Source organism: Peromyscus maniculatus, chromosome 5 (assembly GCF_049852395.1).
Source record: "Peromyscus maniculatus bairdii isolate BWxNUB_F1_BW_parent chromosome 5, HU_Pman_BW_mat_3.1, whole genome shotgun sequence".
Lineage (NCBI taxonomy): Eukaryota > Metazoa > Chordata > Mammalia > Rodentia > Cricetidae > Peromyscus > Peromyscus maniculatus.
In genome coordinates this window covers 75,129,522-75,148,346 of record NC_134856.1, presented here as the reverse complement: position 1 = coordinate 75,148,346, position 18,825 = coordinate 75,129,522, and the positions used below count along the sequence as shown (strand labels likewise).

The window sequence follows — 18,825 nt, the reverse complement described above, 5'->3', positions numbered from 1 at the left end:
CTTCACAGTTAAAAATTGGATGTAATTTATAAGATAAATATTAACACCAAATTATATCCCTTTGGCCGTAGTGACCCTGTACCAAATGAATACAGATAATCATCCATATTTATCATGCTAAAATAATATAATAAACCTTTCCCAAAGCCAAGTGGCCCTACACCTCACCTGGACAACACAATAAAGCTGACCATGTTGACAAGACCCCATGATTGTGAGTGAGAGATCTTGCCCCTCTCATCTGCTTTATGGTAGAGTGGGTGAGGGAAACTTAGCCTCTTCCATGCCCTATCTTTTCCCACCTGAAGAGAGGGGAAAGCGGGTCCTGAAGTCATGAGAGTAGGAGAGAGTTGGCCCTGCCTCTCATCAGCTGCAGCAGCTGGGAGAGCAGGCCCTGTACCTCACCCATGGAACACCATAGAACTCATTCTGTTGCCTCTTGGTGTGGGTACAGGAGAGCTTGCCCTGAGGGCATGAGAGCAGAAATGACCCACTCCCCCTCATCTGCATTGTGGTGGTATGGGTGAGGGAAAGATGTCCTCCTCCCAACCCCTTGCCACCTGCAGCAGGCAGGAAAACTGGCCTTGGGAGCATGAGAATGAGAGAACTGACCCTGCACCTCACCAACTGCAGCAGTCAGGAGAGTGGACCCTGCACCTCACCTAGGCAAAACAGTAGAGCTGGCCCTAATGCTATGGGTATGGGTGTCCTACTCCTGAGTGTAGAAGAGCAGGAGAACCGGCCCCACTCTTTACTGCCTGCTGCAGTGGTCAAGCTATTCAGGACAATGGAGAGCTCTCCCCATTGGTGTTGACAAAGGAAAGCTGGAAAGCTGACCAACCCAGCTACCACGCAGGCCCAGAACTCAGGGAAATGAGTTTGCCCACCCCAACATCCACACCATCTATGAACTGCTGGAACATGGAAAAGGGCCAGACCTGCAGATCCAAAGATGCAGGATCTCCATGGTACAAGGCAACAACAGAATATCCAAGAAAAGGCCCAGTATCAAGGGTGTAGCAGAAGCCAGAGGCCTCAAACCAGACTAATGACTGGTTGTAATGAACACTTACAAGTAGAGATGTATTGGGCTAAAGAGTATACTGTGTGACTTACTCTGTCACACTACACCAAGACTTGTTGTTGTCGCTGTATGTTAGTTTTGTTTTTGTTTTTGGGCTTTTTGTTTGTTTGTTTTTCTTTCGCATTTTGTTTTGTTGGTGGGGTGGGAGGTTGCAAGGATAGAGAGCAGATACGAAGGGACAGGGAGAAGGATGGGATTAGGATGCATAATATGAAACCCACAAAGAATCAATAACAAAAATTCATTAAAAATCTTTTCCCAAAGTAAACACCAGGGATAAATGACTTATAAATATAATTTTTGTCTGCTCACTTTATCCTTTAGAGTTAGAGAATGAATAGCTGTAAGTGTGGAAGAAAGGCTGAGTGTCCCTTTTAATTTTTGAATGCCCTAGGTTATTATACTGCTTCCTAAATAGAGTAGACATATATTATAGAGAATTCATTATATATGAAAAGAAATACAGTTTTGAACAGATAAGTATAGTTTTTAGAAACCAACTATTGATAGGTCTTTGCATCTGTGTCAGCAAAACAAAAAGATAAATAATAAAAAAGTATTCCTTGGCTGAAATGCTTTTAGAGGGAGTAAGGTGCCTATGTTTATTGTGCTTTGGACTTCAAAAAAAACTCAATATGTTTTGTATTGATTTATAATATCTTTATACATTAAGATTAAATATACTTTACACTTTAAGTTTCTGTCCCAGTCACTCTTTGCATTAGTTATATGCCATGGTAGCATGTAGACGTAGAGATGGGGACAGTTTTATGTGGTTGCTTCTTATCTTCCACCTCACTGAGGCAGAATCTCTTTTTTTCCTGTATCTGAACGATGGACTACAGGCTAGCTGACCCGTGGACTTCTGTCCTATTCTTCTGTCACGGATCTTACCTCAGGAATGATTGATTAAACTAGCTTTTTATATGGGTTCCAGAGATTGAACTCAGGTCTTCAGGCTTGCAAGCCAGCACTCTTACCCACTAAACCATATCCTTAGCCCTCAGTATCTTCATTTATGCACACATGTATGCATATGATAGGTAATTGTGATATGGCTGAACATATGGAATAAAGACATATATAAGTTCCTTTCTTTTCTCAAAATTTCTCTTGACATTTAGTGTTTGGTGTACAGAAGTACACAGAATTACAAATCACAGTTATAAGAATATATACCTGTGTCAATGTTCTTTTGCTCTCGTTAATTTGTTCCTTCAGCTCTCTATTATTTCTCAATATTCTTGGTCTGATAGGAGATTTAGCGGAGGAATACATGGCAAGGTCTGGATAGGGAAGATTATGTTATAGTAATAAATTATCTAGTTACCAGGGACTGCCAAGATAACTCAGTAGTTACTTCTGCTACTTTTGCAGAAGACTCAGTCCCAGGGTGGCTCCTTACCATCTTACCTGCAGTTCTAGGAGATCTATTGCTCTCTTCTGCTCTTTGCTGGCAGCAAGCATGTGGATAGTATACATCCATGTGTGTAGGCAAATTGTCATGACTATTAAATACAAATTAATCAATCTCAGGTCTCTATTATCCTTTCAAGGATGAGACCTAATTATAAATGTCACACCCTTAACAGAACCAATAATAAGATATCCTCAAACTGTAGATATGATCTGTGTTTGTCAGAAATGACTTAGTTTGGTATATCCACAGTGTAGACTTTCCTTAATACAATTCCAGCCCCAGGAAACTGTTAGAGAAATTGGGTCATGGTCAGCTCATACTTAAGATACTGAAAAATTTTAAGAAAAATCAGAGAAATTTTATAAAATAAGGAGAAAGCAGAGGGGGAAAGGAACTGTGTTTAGTGAGAAAGCTAGCTTATTCCAGAAATGGGATTATGTTAGATTTCTTAATTGATATCAGATAATTCTTAAACAACCATACTAAATAACTATTACTATTCATACTTGAAACTGGAAAAAACAATTATCAGAGCAATTAAATAATGTAACCATGGCCTTGCAATTATTTAACAGTGGGCTAGAATTTGCATCTTATTTTTTCCCCTAAACAAACTTCTTCCCTATGTAAACATTACTCATAGAAATCCCTGGCCCACTAAGTACTACCTGAAGATAAACAGATCTCCAGGCGGGGGCTGGGGGTGATTTAGGAGTAAATATCAATAATAAAAATACTTAAGAGAAAACTAGGAAACTGAGGGAAGAACTAGCCCGAGTTTTTGGGAACAGAACAACAGCCCAGTAGTGAATGTAAAGAATATGATTGTGTTAGTTGAAGAGGAAGGTGATGAGTGAGAAGCCTTGCTTTAAAGAGAATGGAAGGTTGGTGTGGATATATGAAGTACTATGAAAAACACAACAGTGTGCAGTTTCTCATCCTATGATAACTATTGCTATTGGCATTTGGAAAGAACAGTTATTTATTGTGCTTGACTATGATAATTTATCAGGGGCTAAAGAGATGGCTCAGTGGTTAAGAGCACTGGCTGTTCTTCCAGAGGACCTGGGTTCAATTCCCAGCAACCACATGGTGGTAATGAGATCTGGCGCCCTCTTCTGGCCTGTGTACATAATAAATAAAGAAATAAATCTTCAAAATAAAATAAAGAAAAATTTATCTATTGATTCTTATAACTGTATCCTGGTGGTTCCCCAAACACTGTGACAATCCAAGCCCCTAGACTGCATTTCTTACATCCCAGACAACAATGGTACTCCTGCCTTCCAGTGGAAAACTTAAAGAATATTGTAGAAGTCTTGATTTAAGTTTTTGATAATTCCCTCTGCATAATAAAAGGAAGAAATTAGGAAAGAATGAAAGCAATCCTTTGGACCTGGTCCTAACAAACACAATGTCCTGGTGATGTGCAAGCAATAGAAATCGGAAGAAAATGCCAGTGTGTTTGCAGTCTCAAAGGGCAGAATCCAGAGATCTTAAGCCATTACTTCTTAGAACCAGGCAATTAAGATATCTGAGGAAATGTAAACAGGGTCATAACTTTGAGATTGTAAAGGTCACATGGCTCAGGATGACTGCAAATATCACAGAGGTTTGGGCTTGACCTTAGGATGGTAAAGATCAGGGAACAAGAAGAGGAATCAATGGAGCTGCAGATAGCGCCTCTCTGGAGCTGTGTTTTTCAAAGGAAGTCAGAGAAAGGGGCAAAGATGCTCAATTTGTTTGTGTTGAATGGTGAAATTAGAGCTGAATTTGAATTACTGATTTTTTATACTGATTTTTGCAAACATCAGTATTGGTTAAAAGGGCTTAATTTCATTCTAATTTTATAGAATAAATTGCAATTCAAATATTAGCCTTGGTACTTACTATACATTGCCTCCTCGCAGAGAAAAATTCATGTGTATTGCATATATTTACATATATATGCATCAGATATTTTACCTGTACATATAACATATATATGTATATGTTCTCACTATACACAGACACACACACACACACACACACACACACACACACACACACACGCACACATTAAAACTTTCCTACTCTTCAGAGACCATATATGTTTAAGTATAAATGTACATATACATGCACAGGCATACTTTCAATAGTATATATGCCACAATTGAAACTGCAATTGTTGGAGTGATAGAAACTGACAGCATCCAAAGAAAAACTTAAGATGCTTCAGACACTTTGAAAAAAAAAAAGTAAGGATCTTATATTTGATTTGGAGCTAATTGTACAGTGCAGGTGGCTGCTAAAGAGAGCATAGCATGCCTTCCTTTAAGCTCCTGTCTTGTCTGGATCGATGGTCCTCTTACCCTGAGAAGGACAATGCAAAGAGTAGTGTTATCTCTGTTTTGAGAGGTCATGAATGACCTGACCTGAATGGATTCAGAGAATATTTACAGATGAGATTGCAAGTTCTCCATGTAATAGCTGAACAATCAAAGAAAACAAAAATTCCAGTGAAGAATAAAATTGGAAAGCTATAGTCATGTTTTTAAACTTTTTCTGGGATTATATCATTTCGCTCTCCCCTTTCCCTGCTTCAAACCTTCCCATATAGTTCTCCTTGCTCCCACTAAAGTCCATGGTTTCATTTTCATTAATTCTTGTTATATTCATATATGTATATACATACATACTCCTAAATACATGCATACATCCTGCTCAGTCTATATAATATTACTTGTAAGCATATTTTCAGGGCTGACAATTTAATATTGGTTAGACAGTTGGTGTGCTTTTCCCTGTGGAAGACTTTTTCTCCCACTTTCATCATTATCTACATCAATCTTTTGTGTAAACCGGGAAGAATCTGAAAGAGATAGTTCTTCTGATATGCAATGTATTTTTTAATTATTATATTAAATCATCAAATAATATTAATGACTTAAATATGAAGTCCAAGGCATATTCAGTAACTATAGCAAGGTTTACTGATGTATCAAGAAAGATCAATACTCTGAGTACTCTAACAGGCTAATTCTCAGTATTTTCAAATAGATTTCATAAGAAGTTTTTAAGACTTAAAAAGAGAAAGAAAGCAACCAACTTTATGATTTCCCTCCTGCCTACCAGAAGCTGTTGCTTTAGTTCAGTAAATTTCACTTACTTGCCCTTAAACAATGAAAATAAAAAGGGAGAGATATAGTTCTGTTCACTCTTTGTGGCTGCTGGAGAGAACTAAGGATGAGCCCAAACAAAGAGCAGTATGTGGATTCCCCTCTCTAGAGCAGGGCAGACCCTAAATATAAGCATAGCTGATAACTCAAGGCTATTCCATCTCAAATGAGTCATGCAGGTCCTAGGTAGCATGGGCAGAATCTCCATGGTGATTAACACTCACAAACCAGGAATCCTTGAAGTAGTGCTAGAGAAAGCTTTCCTAGCCAAAGCAGAGTCAGTGGCAGTACAATTTATGGTAGAGGCTTTGAAAACGTGGATAGGGACAAAAGAAAACAAAGAAGACACCAGGTACTGAGGGTGAACTCCCAGGTGGAATTTGTCTACGTTTGTGAGAGTGTAACATGTGATAATATGAATGTGTAGCCAGTGTATGGGAATATGAAGTCTAAAAGCAGCCCATTTCCTTGACTGTTGTATAGAAATGAGTGAGGTTTGCTTTTTTCTCTGAGTGATACATTTTCTCCAGATTTACTGAGATATATTTAGTAAATATGTTAGGCATGTCTCATATATACAATGTAGTGCTTTCTGAACTGATTGCTATTATAAACCTAATGAATATATCTATTACTTTTTCACATAGTTCCCATTTTTTTGATTGGGATATTTAAAATCTACTCTCATTTGTTTTCAAGTATCAAATTAAGTATGATTAGTGAATTCCTTGGCTCTGTACGTTCAATCTCTAGCATCCATTCACCTTGCAAAATTGCAACTATACACTTAGATCAACATCTTCCCAATATTTCTGCTCTCCAACTCCTGACCATCACCGTTCTACTCTTCATATAAGAGTTTGACTTTTTTAAAAGTTCACAGATGAATGGGATCTTTCAGCATTTGTAATTGTTTTTCTTAGCCTGACATTTTTTCACATAGCATAATTTCTTCAAGCTTCATCTCTGTTGTACAAATGATGACAGAGTTGCTTTTTTAAGGTTGACCGATTTTTCCATCATGTATACAAGTCATGTTTTCTGTCTACTTATGGATATTTTTATTATTCCCATATTTGCTACTGTGGACAATACTACACAGAACACAGTAGTTATTTCTTCAGCACCGTGATAGTTCCTTTGGGTAGACATTCCAAAGCAGTTTTTTGGATTGTATTATACTCTGGTTTTTAGGGAAACATCCATGCTCTTTTCCATGATGTCTTAATACATTACACATTTATGTACCCAGTGTTAAAGGCATTTTATTGTGTCTTTCTGATTAGCTGACTCCCTGTTATGAGTTTGACTTACTTTCTTTAGACTATTATTTTGCTCTCTTCACTTTGGTTATCATTGTGTGGGGTATCTTTTCCCCGCCTTTCATTCTCAGTGTCTGTTTGACCCTAAAAGTAATGTGACTCTTTTGTTGGCATCATAAAAGTGGATTTGATTTATTATTCATCCAACTGCTGTATATTCCTTTGAATGACGCACATGATCTACATATTTAAAGTGCTTACCAATAGGGAGGACTATTAGCTATTTTCTTCATTATTTACTAGATGCTCTGTGGCCACATCATCCTTCTTTGCTGTTTCTCCTGTGTAATTTGGGATCTCTGTAGTGCTATCATCCTTTTTGGTTTATCATTTCTGTGTCTACTGTAGACTTATGGTTACCAAAAGGCTCAAATAAAACATCTTGGAGTCACAGCAGTCTATTTTAAACTAACTAATTGAGTTGTAGACAAAACCTGTGCACTTGAACTTCCGTTTTTCCAAATTATATGTGATTGGTGTCCGGATTTTCGTCTTTTCATATTGTATATCACTGAAAAATATTTAATGATTACAGTTGCATTTATTTTTGATACTTTTTAACTTTTAATTTTTATTTTTTGAAATGAATTACATCATTTTATGATTTCCCTTTCCTCCCTCCTAGTCCTGTTCTTTTCCTCCCTCACCCCCCCTCTCACACACACACACACACACACACACACACACACACACACACACACACATGCATGCACACAATATTCTAAGTTTAATAGTGCTCAGTGTACCAGCGTTACTAAGATTTGTCTGAGTTTAATTACACACTGGCATTTACTGGACTTTTTGTCCTTTCACAAGCATTCTTATTATTAGTTAACATTCCATCAATCCTGTGAATTTTCTTTTTCTGGTGAAGTAGTTATATTGCTGATGGATTTCCTAGCTGTAGTTTCTCCGGAGAATTCACTTCTCTGAAGACCATCTTTCCTGAGTATAGTGTCCTGGATAACCATGTCTTTCTGTAAGCATTTTCTCTCACTGCTTTCAACTTTTTGTCTTTGCATTTTGAGAATTTTCTCATGTGTCTTGGTGATTTTTTTTAAATGTTTGGCATTACTTTAGAATTTGGCATTAATTTAGAATATCATTGTTCACTTTTCAAATTTGGTTAGCTTTTTCTTTTTATTTTCCTATCATTATTTTTATCAAAATTTTATCTCTTCCCTTCTCTGTTCTTTTCAGATTCTCATATGTGAATATCCATTTCTTAATGACCCCTATCAGCCCTTAACCCTTCTTTCCTTCATTCTTTTTTTTTTATTCCCTGTTAAATGTTAAGTGACCTGTGTCTTAAACTTTTCTCACTCTAATCCCTTGGTTGAGTCTTCTCTTGAAACTTACAATGCTATTTTCTGTTTAGAGCATTGGCGAGCTTTAATTCTAGAATTTCAGCTTGGCTCCTTAAATGGATTCTATCTCTGTATGAAACATCATTTTATTCGTGTATTGTTTTCCTGATATAAGTGAGTCATGTGTCTCTTCTGTTGTATCTCAATATTAAGGTAATTGCTTTTCTTTTCTTTTCTTTTCTTTTCTTTTCTTTTCTTTTCTTTTCTTTTCTTTTTTGTCAGACATCTGTTGATCTCCAGTTCTTCTGGATCTACTCTGAGTATTTTGTATGATTATGCTGACATTGTCACACTTACTTGGTTCTTTTCTTTTATTTTTGTTGCCTTTACTTATTGCCAGTGCATTTGAAGGTATAGGTAATTTATTCAGTCTTGACATAATGTAAAATAAAAAAAGAAAGAAATACCCTTAATTCAGGAAAACCACAAATTCTGGGTACATGTGTTGACCTGGTACTTGAGAACTTGGGCACAATACTAGAGCCTGCTCACTGTGGACACAATACTGGACTCCATCATCATAGGCATGACATTTCATTGTATGAATCAATACCTGGATCTGGGATTTGTCAGTGAGGCCTGGTTCCAGTTTCCACTAAATGGATCCTGGCTACTATTTTCATTGGGGTTGATCTAAAGCATGCTTACATGGTAAAACACATCATGGAACCTGGACCCATAGCAGCTAAACTGGTGCTCAGGCAAGAATCCTTTGAACCACATGGATTAGACTAGAGCCTGGCACTTAGGAATCAGCCTAAGAATCTGGGTGGCAGGACCAGCCTTGATGATGGTTCACAGGGTAAAACTAATGTGGGGCCTATATCAAAGCTGTATGCTCATTACATGGTCAGCCTCAAAGTAGTTTTATGTTAAAGCTCAATGGTCATCATGCTTTGAGCCTGATGGTTGTGTCTCTGTCCAGGCTGAGCGCTCATCATAGACTGAACCTAATGGTTGGGTCTCTGTCAAGGCTGAGTGCTCACTTTTCTCCACTTCCCTAGCACATAGGGTTGTGTGGTTCTGAGGAAGGGAAGGATGAATAACATGAATCTATCTTTCCTATTGTTTTCCTGGCTTCACATGTTTATTTATTCTTTTTTGTCTGCCTTTTGCCCATGGACTGTAATCTCTCTCCTGGATTTCATTGCTCTTTTGAAGGCATTTCCCTGATGTGACGGTTGCACACATTTGTGGGTATGGATGGGTACCAATGCTGCTATTCTGCTGTTTTGTTGTTATCATGTTCCCATCATGTGACTAAGGCTTTTGTATTATTATTTGTAATATTATCTGTATTGATTTTCAAAAAATTAAAGAAAAACAAACACAGTTCAGCACCTTTACCAGGAACCACATGCTTTGTATACTGTACTTTGGGACACTTCATTCACAGTGTACTGTTTGAGGGAAGTCATGTGGAGAAGTCCTAGATAACCAGAAGTAATCTAGAAGGTGGGAGAGAGCAAGCTGTTGATAGTTGTTGTGAGAAGTTAGCATGCATTAGCTCTAAGCAAGCTACATCAATTTATTCAGTAATCAAGATGCAAAAAGAAAACCTGAAGTCTCCAATTTTGTTATTAGTCCAAAATGAAAATGGATGAATGTGTTGTGATTGTTGTCTATCTTCATATCTTCCTCTGTCTACTTCATCTCCTGATCATCCTTCTGATATTGGGATGATCTATTTTGTATTTCCAGCATAATCCTGATAATGGCAAGTTCATAAATATAGTTTAGAGTATACCACTAAGTTGTCAGTTGTGACCCTCTCCCACCAAAGAAATGGACTTTTGAAAATTAATAATAAATACCCAGTGGTGTCTTAAGCCAATTCAATAAAGGTCTCTATGAGTTTTAACAGATATACTTTTTAAATTTATGAGATATATTTTATTTGACAGCTGTTGGAAATTTAAAGTGAAATATTTGATGACAGACAATATTATAGGTTGTTGAGGAGAAACCGAGGGATATGTTTTAATATATAATATATTATTACTATGCTTTAACTTGAAAGCTGATTGGAACTATAAAAGGAAAATACTTTGTGATTGACATTATTATTGGTTCCTTCTGAGAATCCTGTGGTTAGTAATCCCATCTGAATTTCAGAATATGTTTATTAACTGTCTAGGTTTCATATAAAAACCTATATTCTTCTCATGCACTGCAATGTCTGTCTACTGGATACCTGTTATATGAAACCCATCATTGTACAGCTATCCTCAGCAGACAGTCACATTTCCAGATAATTAATCGCAACTGTTGAGTTCCAAATTAGCAATTGTTGTCACATGCGGTATTATTTGAAGGGCTGAGTGAGTTACAAACAAGCCTTTGTCTTAAAGGCAATAGTTTATAGCATGTGGAAATCTATTGAGTTATAAAATGAAGAAGGAAAATTGTAGGTGCAATTTGTCCAGACTTTATTGTTTTATTTTAAGCAACTGGTCCACCATGAGCACTGCCTGATTGACAAAGCAACTACAAACACCTACGTAATCAACTTAGGTTCTCATGACAGGAACTAGAACATGCATGAATTTAGTAAAAAAACATAATGAGAAATTCGTTGTCCTAATTCTAATCCATAAATTTCAGATCTCTTTGATTAACCAGATACACAGGCCTTAATAAAGATGCCAGAAGCATCTGTATCATGCCATTGTCATTTGTACTCTAAATGCAGTGTTGAACTACAAATATTTGATGCCTTACAGGCATATGGATTGACTCCAGTCTTACCTAAGGGGTCAAAGAGAATAATAGAGAGATGATAAACTAGAATATTTTTTGTGGCCTTTGCACATTAAAGGCTTATAGAATGTTTCATGAATAAAAGTATCCTCATGCTTCCTTTATCACTATGACACTTCCAATTAAAGTCAACACCATTTGCTGCCCCACAGGAGGTTGATATTTTTCACAAGGAACTTGTTCCACCAGAATAGAAGGAAAGAATGCATGAACTCAGGACTTTAAGGAACTTTATTATCTCTTGCCTTATGGTTAAATTCAGTGTTTCACCCTATCTCAAAAAGGATTAATATATATAAACACATGTTGTACATTTAGGCCTGAATAACAATGGTAAAGTCATATAAACATCTTAGTATAAGTGTATAACCAACATATATTAGAGAAAATTCTAAGTAAATGGTTGGCTTTCAGCATAGCACACCTTCTCCCTTTTCCTCTCCTCACCACCTCCCATGGTATATGTCTGTCTCTTTGTGTCTGTCTGTCTGTCTCACCCCATATCTCCCTCCACCTTCCTCCACATGTGTGTCTCTTTGACTGTGTCTGTCGTGTGTGTGTGTGTGTGTGTGTGTGTGTGTGTGTGTGTGTGTGTGTGTTGGAAAGGAGTGTTGCTCACACCTATTTCACAGGCAATTGAGCCAAAACTTGTCCATGCTAGGTCGATTCTTTGTCACTGAACTACATTATGGCTCCATTTTTTTTTTTGCAAGCAACAGTCATATTCAGCACTTTTCTTGTAAACTAGTACCACCCCTCTCCCAAAGCATGGTAAGGTTAAGTCGTTAAGTCACAGCACAGAGAAATAATTTGAGTTGCCATGAAACAGATTCTCTAAATGGGTGCAATGCCTCCTATCACCAAATCGAGTCTTATTTCATAAATTGCTATAGAAGAATCAAACTTGTTTGTGAAACTATTCAGTTAAAAGGCAGAGGATCTGAAGGCTTAATAAAAACAGCCAGGATTGAGGTGACGCCACCTCTGCTCTAAGGCACAGTTGCTAAAATTTGCAGAGAGAAAATATCTTTCCTTCTCTAACTGCTTCTTTGGCATGAACTCCACTGAAGGGGAGTATGTAATCTGTCAACTCCCATTTAATAGCCTTTTAAACTTACCTATGAAAACTGTGAATGTTGCTACAGAATGGTTGTCTTTAAAATGAGCTCAAAAGAAGTAAATAGAAAAGCCATTGAACTCCCTGACTTCTTCAGTACTGGATGTAAGGCTAGATTTACATTATTTCTAAGCAGTCCTAGAGCCCATGGAATTTGAAATCATAAGACCTGTAATGGCCATGAGGGTTTTGGTAAATAACCTAGCTTTATTAGATACTGTGTTTAGTAAATGAAAATAATACTTCCATAATTCCCTTTTCAGTTATTGCAGACATGAAATGAATACTTAATGTAATTATCAACAGCCTGTATAAATATTGATTGATTGATTGATTTGTACAATGTAATGTACAATGTAAATATGGTTAATAAGTATGGCTATAATATGGTTAATAAATAAAAATAAGGAACTACAGAGATGAATCAATGATTGATCTTCCAGAGGAACCAGGTTCAATTCTCAGCACCCACATGGAGACTCACAATCTTTGCTAACCTTAGTCCCTGTGGATTTGACTATCTCTTCTAGTCTTTGTAGGCAATGCACATGAGTAGTACACAGACACATGTGCAGGCAACACACACATGATTTTTCAAAATTAAAAAATAAAGATACATAATGATTGAATGGTGTTTGTTCATAAACACTTACTGTGACTGCTTGATTTAATCAGTTGATGATGTTTACATATTTGAAATCACATTACTCACACAACTAGAGGCATGTACAGGAGGAGAGCCTGTAAGCAAAAATAAAGCATGATTCAAGCTGAGAACTTGACATACTAGTGGTTAAGACCAAAGGAAAGAACAATGCATAGCTCTTCTTTGCAATTCAAAGAGAAAAACATGTTTGCTTCTCTTAATTGATTCTTTTTCTGAGTACTAAGTCACCTGGATAGTAATTGTTACATAAATCTTAGGAACACATCAATGATTGCCATTTATGCTCAAGTCTTATAATGAATGAAGGAATCTAATAATAGCCTCATAAATTGCTACCAAGGATTTTGAAGAAAGCAATGAAATATATTGCTTAAATTAGTATAAAAGGTGCAAAATTTACAACACAATTATATATTGTTACTTTGACATCAGGTTCAAGAGATAAAGGCCTAAAGCTATGGTCTACATAGCTATGAGTATTTGCACAAGACTAGCTGTATTAACCTGCTTAGTTAGTCCCTACCCAGTACCAAGTCAGTGTTCCCTGCATCCAGAAAACTTACATTTTCTTCATTCCATATCATAGCTGAAATGTTATTTTTAAAATTTATAAGCTAAGGAATTAAGGCTTTCACTAAAAACAAGCACTTAAAACAAACTTAAATTACTAACAGAAATGAGTTTCCAGTATAGTCAAGAAAAATTCAAAAGTATTCCCTGGATTAGAAAAAAAGTCAGTCTGTCAGAGTATTGCATTCCCTTGCTTCTGGTGCAGAGTTGATCTCAACAGTCTTAGTAGGAATGATAGTCATGCCCCATTCATTGGGATAGCAGCAACCACATGCTACCCATAATTGAAATTATAATTCATTTTGTAACTGTTATTTACTTAATGGATTTGTTTGTATCACATTTATTTATTCATTTCTGTGTGTGTGTGTGTGTGTGTGTGTGTGTGTGTGTGTGTGTGTGTGTGTGTTTGTGCATGCCATAGTTCTCAGATCATGTCATTGGTAGTGGACTACTGTCTGGAGTCATTTTTTCTTTACACCTTTGGTTCTCAGGGATAGAATTCAGGTCACCAGTCTTGAGAATAAGCACCTTTAGCCGCTGAGTCATATTGGTTGTCCTTCTGATTCATTTTAGTGTTGCAATAACTGCAGAAGGGGGAATTGTAACTCTACTTCTTACAGTAAACAAGTTCTTCTGTGTGTTTACTTAATTCTTTGGGAATTATTTGAAACTTCTTTAAAATATGGGAACTTGTAAGTCTGGGAAATATGCTGGCCAGAGAAAGTGTAGCTGTAGAAAGAGAACAAGTTCTTGCCAAACCTCTGTGGAAATATGTAGGGGCACATGCATGCATCCTGCCTGTTTTAGATATGAATAAATGGTTACATGTGTAGAATCCAAAACAGTTGATCTGGAAGATTCTGAGAGCCCAACAGCAGTTACTGGAGACAGATATGAAGAGGGTAAAGGGAAGAGAGCTCATCAAATGCCATAGTTAAATAGAAACAAATCCTGGGAGCCTGCCCCAGCAGAGCCATTGCCAACAATGATGAGGTACAAAAATAGTAAGAAGAGACAGTCAGTGTACTACAAACAAAAGGTAAAAGTTGAAGGTAATGAATAATACAGTGCCTTTGCATTGATTACTATGAATTTATATAGGAATAAAATATTACTGTGTAACTCATAAATATATACCAAAGCTACCTGGTCAGTCAAAAAACAAAAGTGACATAAAAGTGAATGCAGGGGTTGAAAACACAGTGTGGCTGCATTCTCAGTGAGTCTAGAAACTGCTGCAGCTTTAGCACAGAGTGGATCTGGATTCTGTGATGATCTGTAGTGATCTAAGATTCCCTTCCTTTGCTCTGCTCTCAGTAGCTTCATCCATCACCACACAGAGAATATGGAGTCAGGAAGCAACCACCCAGAGCTCATGCTTTCTGAAAGGACTCCTTCATGGTCTAATTAAAACATTTACTTTCAAGGTTTCATCTGGAGGATTTTTTTGTGTCTATTTTAATGATCATATTATAAATGAATCATGGTGAAAGCAAGAAAAAATTAATTACAAGGTCTGAAAAATGGCTGTTCTTTGTGTTTATAATTATAAGGAAGTGCATATGAGGGAATGACTAGAAATCTGGAGAGAAATATGATAAAAAGAAAAGATTATATCAGCACACTTTCTTCTAATAGAAAGTAATCACTTAGCATTTTAATAATGAAATCTTATTAAATATACTAATAACTATGGATTTAATTTCATAATGACTTACATAGAAATCACAATTTATAACTCGAAACTATGAAAACCACAATATCTCAATGAAATCTTTATTTGCACCGTAAGAGATAAAATATTTGACATGTTTGAGGCTTAAATATTAGTTTTTTTCAAAGTATCTTGTATCTTTATTCTTGCAAAAAATTATATATATGATTCTCAGCTCTCTAGTAATGTCATAATTACCTGAACATTCCAATTGCATCACCACAAATCATTTTCCTTAAATTTTATTTTATCATATTGTGTGTGCAGGTTATTTTAATATTTATTCTTGATTGTGTCATTTTAGATTAATATTAAAATAAATAAGTATTTCCTGAACTGACTCTTCTAAGCAAATAAAGACCTTGGGGACCAAAAACTAGTGTAATATTAACAATTCATCATGGATATTTCACAAAGTAGATAAACCCAATGTGAATAATGTCAAGTATGAATAATTGTAAACATGGTTGGGATGTAAAACAAGAACTATTGAAAGTTAGTTCAAAGCTCAAGATCCCCGCAGTAAATGCTCTCACTAAGTGCAGGCTGAAATAAGTTGATGCTGAGAACTCACAAAGAAGGGGCACTTGTAGGTTTCAGTACTTCACCATCTTATCTACAGATATGTCGACTGCAACTTCTTGCTATGACCTGAGAATTATAAAGGCTTTGGCTGACTGAGAATTTTGAACACTATATCATGGAGTTATTTAGCTCCCTTTCAACTTGTTTTAAGAAAACAAACAAAAAAGAGGAGAAATATTCACTGCCACTTAGAATACAGGTTTTTGTTTTGTTTTGTTTTTGTTTTTGTTTTTTAAATGGAGGGATTGCATTTTAGGAAGACTCAAGACTGAGGATGTAGCTCTGTGCTAGAGTGCTTACTTAAGCTTGTGTGTGAGGCCCTGGGTTTGGTCCCCATCACTACCAACAGCAGCAACAACAAAGACCACAAATAAATGTAATGATTAGAAACTCACTTGTAAAAGAGCTCTTGGTTTAGGCTAGTGTTAAGATTACAGAAGATTAAAATAGGAAAGTGGAAGGCTTGGTTTTCCTCAGTACTGTGTTGATCTTCTTTAGCCTAACATTCGCTTTGAGGTAATAGTCACGCTGCTATTAAAAGTATACACATTATGGATTGCTGGTAAGCAATTCTACTGGATGCGGACAAATTATATGAGCATTTTTACTCTATCCAGAAAACAAAAAGTATTGTTAGTCAGACATTAAGACACTAAGTATGTTCCCTGCTTAATGTCCCTAGAAAACATGACTGCAGTTGAATCATAGCTGTTTTGGTTATAATTTTATCTGGCAATCTTTCTTAACAAATTTCCTGTTTTTCTTGTTATAGGTTTTATATACACTGGAGAAGTTGTACACCGAATGTTAACAGCCACACAGTATATAGCACCTTTAATGGCAAATTTTGACCCCAGTGTATCGAGAAATTCAACCGTCAGATACTTTGATAATGGTATGTATTGATTACCTGACTAGTGTTTAATTATATGTATAAAAAACCAAGCATCAGATTCTTATCAACAATTTGGCATATTCCAATACACCTGGTCTGTAAGTACACTACATTTGCCTGATGTTGCCTTGCAGTGATATATGTTAAATTGTTAAAAGATGTAAAGTAAGTATGTGGTCAGACAGCCATCCATTCACTCACTAGCTCACTCATTTTTTCATTCAGAAAATGTTTATTCATGTCTGATACGCAATAGAATACATGAGCGGCTATAGACAGAAGTTCTCACAAAACAAACATATGCATTTGATGCCATTTGTAATAAAGCCTTTTATTAAAAATATCTAGATGAGTATAAACCTAATACTGATGAACTTTAAGTAAAGGCAAGTAGAACACTCTTGAAATTCAGTTCCTACAGTTCAATTTCTGCAACTTGTGCATCAATATGCTGAACACACCACAAACTATGTCAGAGGCATTTAAATGTTACTTAAGAAGATAAAAATGTTCTTGACATTAAAATACAAAACCGGTCATGTTAAGGTGTACCAGATATATCGACAGCAATCTAAACCCTGTGTTTCTTTTGAGAGTATAGAAAATGTCTCAGTCACTGTTCTATTTTTGTGAAGAGACACCATGACCAACAGCAACTCTTATAAGAAAAAGCATTTAATTGGGGCCTTGCTTACAGTTTCAGAGTTTTAGTCCAATATCATCATGGCAGGGAGCATGGAGGTAGGCATGGCAGGCATGACAGGCACATGGCAGGCATGATGCTAGAGAAGTAATTGAGAGCTACATCCTGTTCTGTGGGCAGTGAGAAAAACACTGGGGTTGGCATGGGCTTTTGAAATCTCAAAGTCCATCCTTAGGGACACAGTTCCTTCAACAATGTCACACCTCCTAAGCCTTCTAAACCTTTCACATAGTGCCACTTCACGGTGAGTAAGCTTTCAAATATATGATAGCTTTAGGGGGTCATTCTTATTCAAACCACCACATTCCACTCTCTGGCTCCCATAGATTTTTAGCCATATCTTATTGCAAAAATGCATTCAGTCTGACTTCAGAATTTCCCATAATCTTTTCATAGTCTCAAGACTGCTTAAAAGTTCAAAGTCCAAAGTCTCTGAGACTCAAGGTAATCCCCTGTAAACTCAAGATCAAAAAGTAGATCACACAATTCCAAAGTCTAATGGCACAGAGCATATGTTACCATTCTAAAAGGGAGAAGGGGAGCATAGTGAGCAAGCACTGCACTAAAGTAAGTGCCAAAGCCAGCAGAGCAAACTCCAAATTCTGCATCGCTATATCCTATGCCAACCAGATCTTCAGATTTCTAACTCCTGTCAGCCAGCTCTGTTGCCTTCAACACCTCTCTCTCTCTCTCTCTCTCTCTCTCTCTCTCTCTCTCTCTCTCTCTCTCTCTCTCTCTCTCTCTGTGTGTGTGTGTGTGTGTGTGTGTGTGCATCCCTCTTCCTTTCTCTCTCTACTTGGTTCCAAATCCAGTCTGAAGCTTTCCTTGGCAGGCATCCCATGACTCTGGTATCTCCAACACTTTGTAATCTCCAACACAGTTCAGGCTTCACCTTCACAGCTTCACACAATGGCATCTCCAGGCCTCCATGTAGGAACAACTTTGACACATGGCTTGGTGTGGGGGGCGTTGCATAGTCACATTCTTATATACTTGATTAAAAAGCCAGAGCCACACATCCAAAGATGCTAAGTTCTGCTTCTTGATGGGGCTGGAACCTGACCACCTTATTCAATTACATTTTGCATCAGCTTTCTGTTGTTGACAGGGACAACTGTCAACAACAAACTGTCCTTTAAGCTTTTTAAACAAACTGTTGTTTAAAGGACAGGGGCAGCTCTCCTGCCCTTATCTCAGAGCCAGCTCTCCCCGGACCATGCCACCACATGGCAGATTAGTAATGGAAATAGCTCTCCCATGCTCACAATTTCAGGACTGGCTCACCCACACTTCCTCTAATGTGTTGGCTCTATTATGCTGCCCACGTAAGGTGCAGGGCCTGCTCTCCTGAGTGTTGCACCTGGTGGTGGGCAGGGTCAGTTCTCTAGCCCTTAAGACCTCAGGGCCAGCTCTCACATCTGCCTTAGGCATTGATGGGTGGGGTGGAGGGACATCTCCCC

General features: G+C 37.1%; 1 protein-coding gene across 2 annotated transcripts in view; it reads left to right on the top strand.

The window, feature by feature from the left end:
• Plxdc2 (plexin domain containing 2) overlaps positions 1–18,825 on the top strand; it is a 403,601-nt gene that overhangs the window by 258,957 nt on the left and 125,819 nt on the right. For both annotated transcript variants that reach the window (XM_076572690.1, XM_076572691.1), the window contains one exon: positions 16,540–16,662. In XM_076572690.1, coding sequence (XP_076428805.1) covers positions 16,540–16,662 — 123 coding nt within the window. The remainder of the gene's footprint in view (positions 1–16,539; positions 16,663–18,825) is intronic.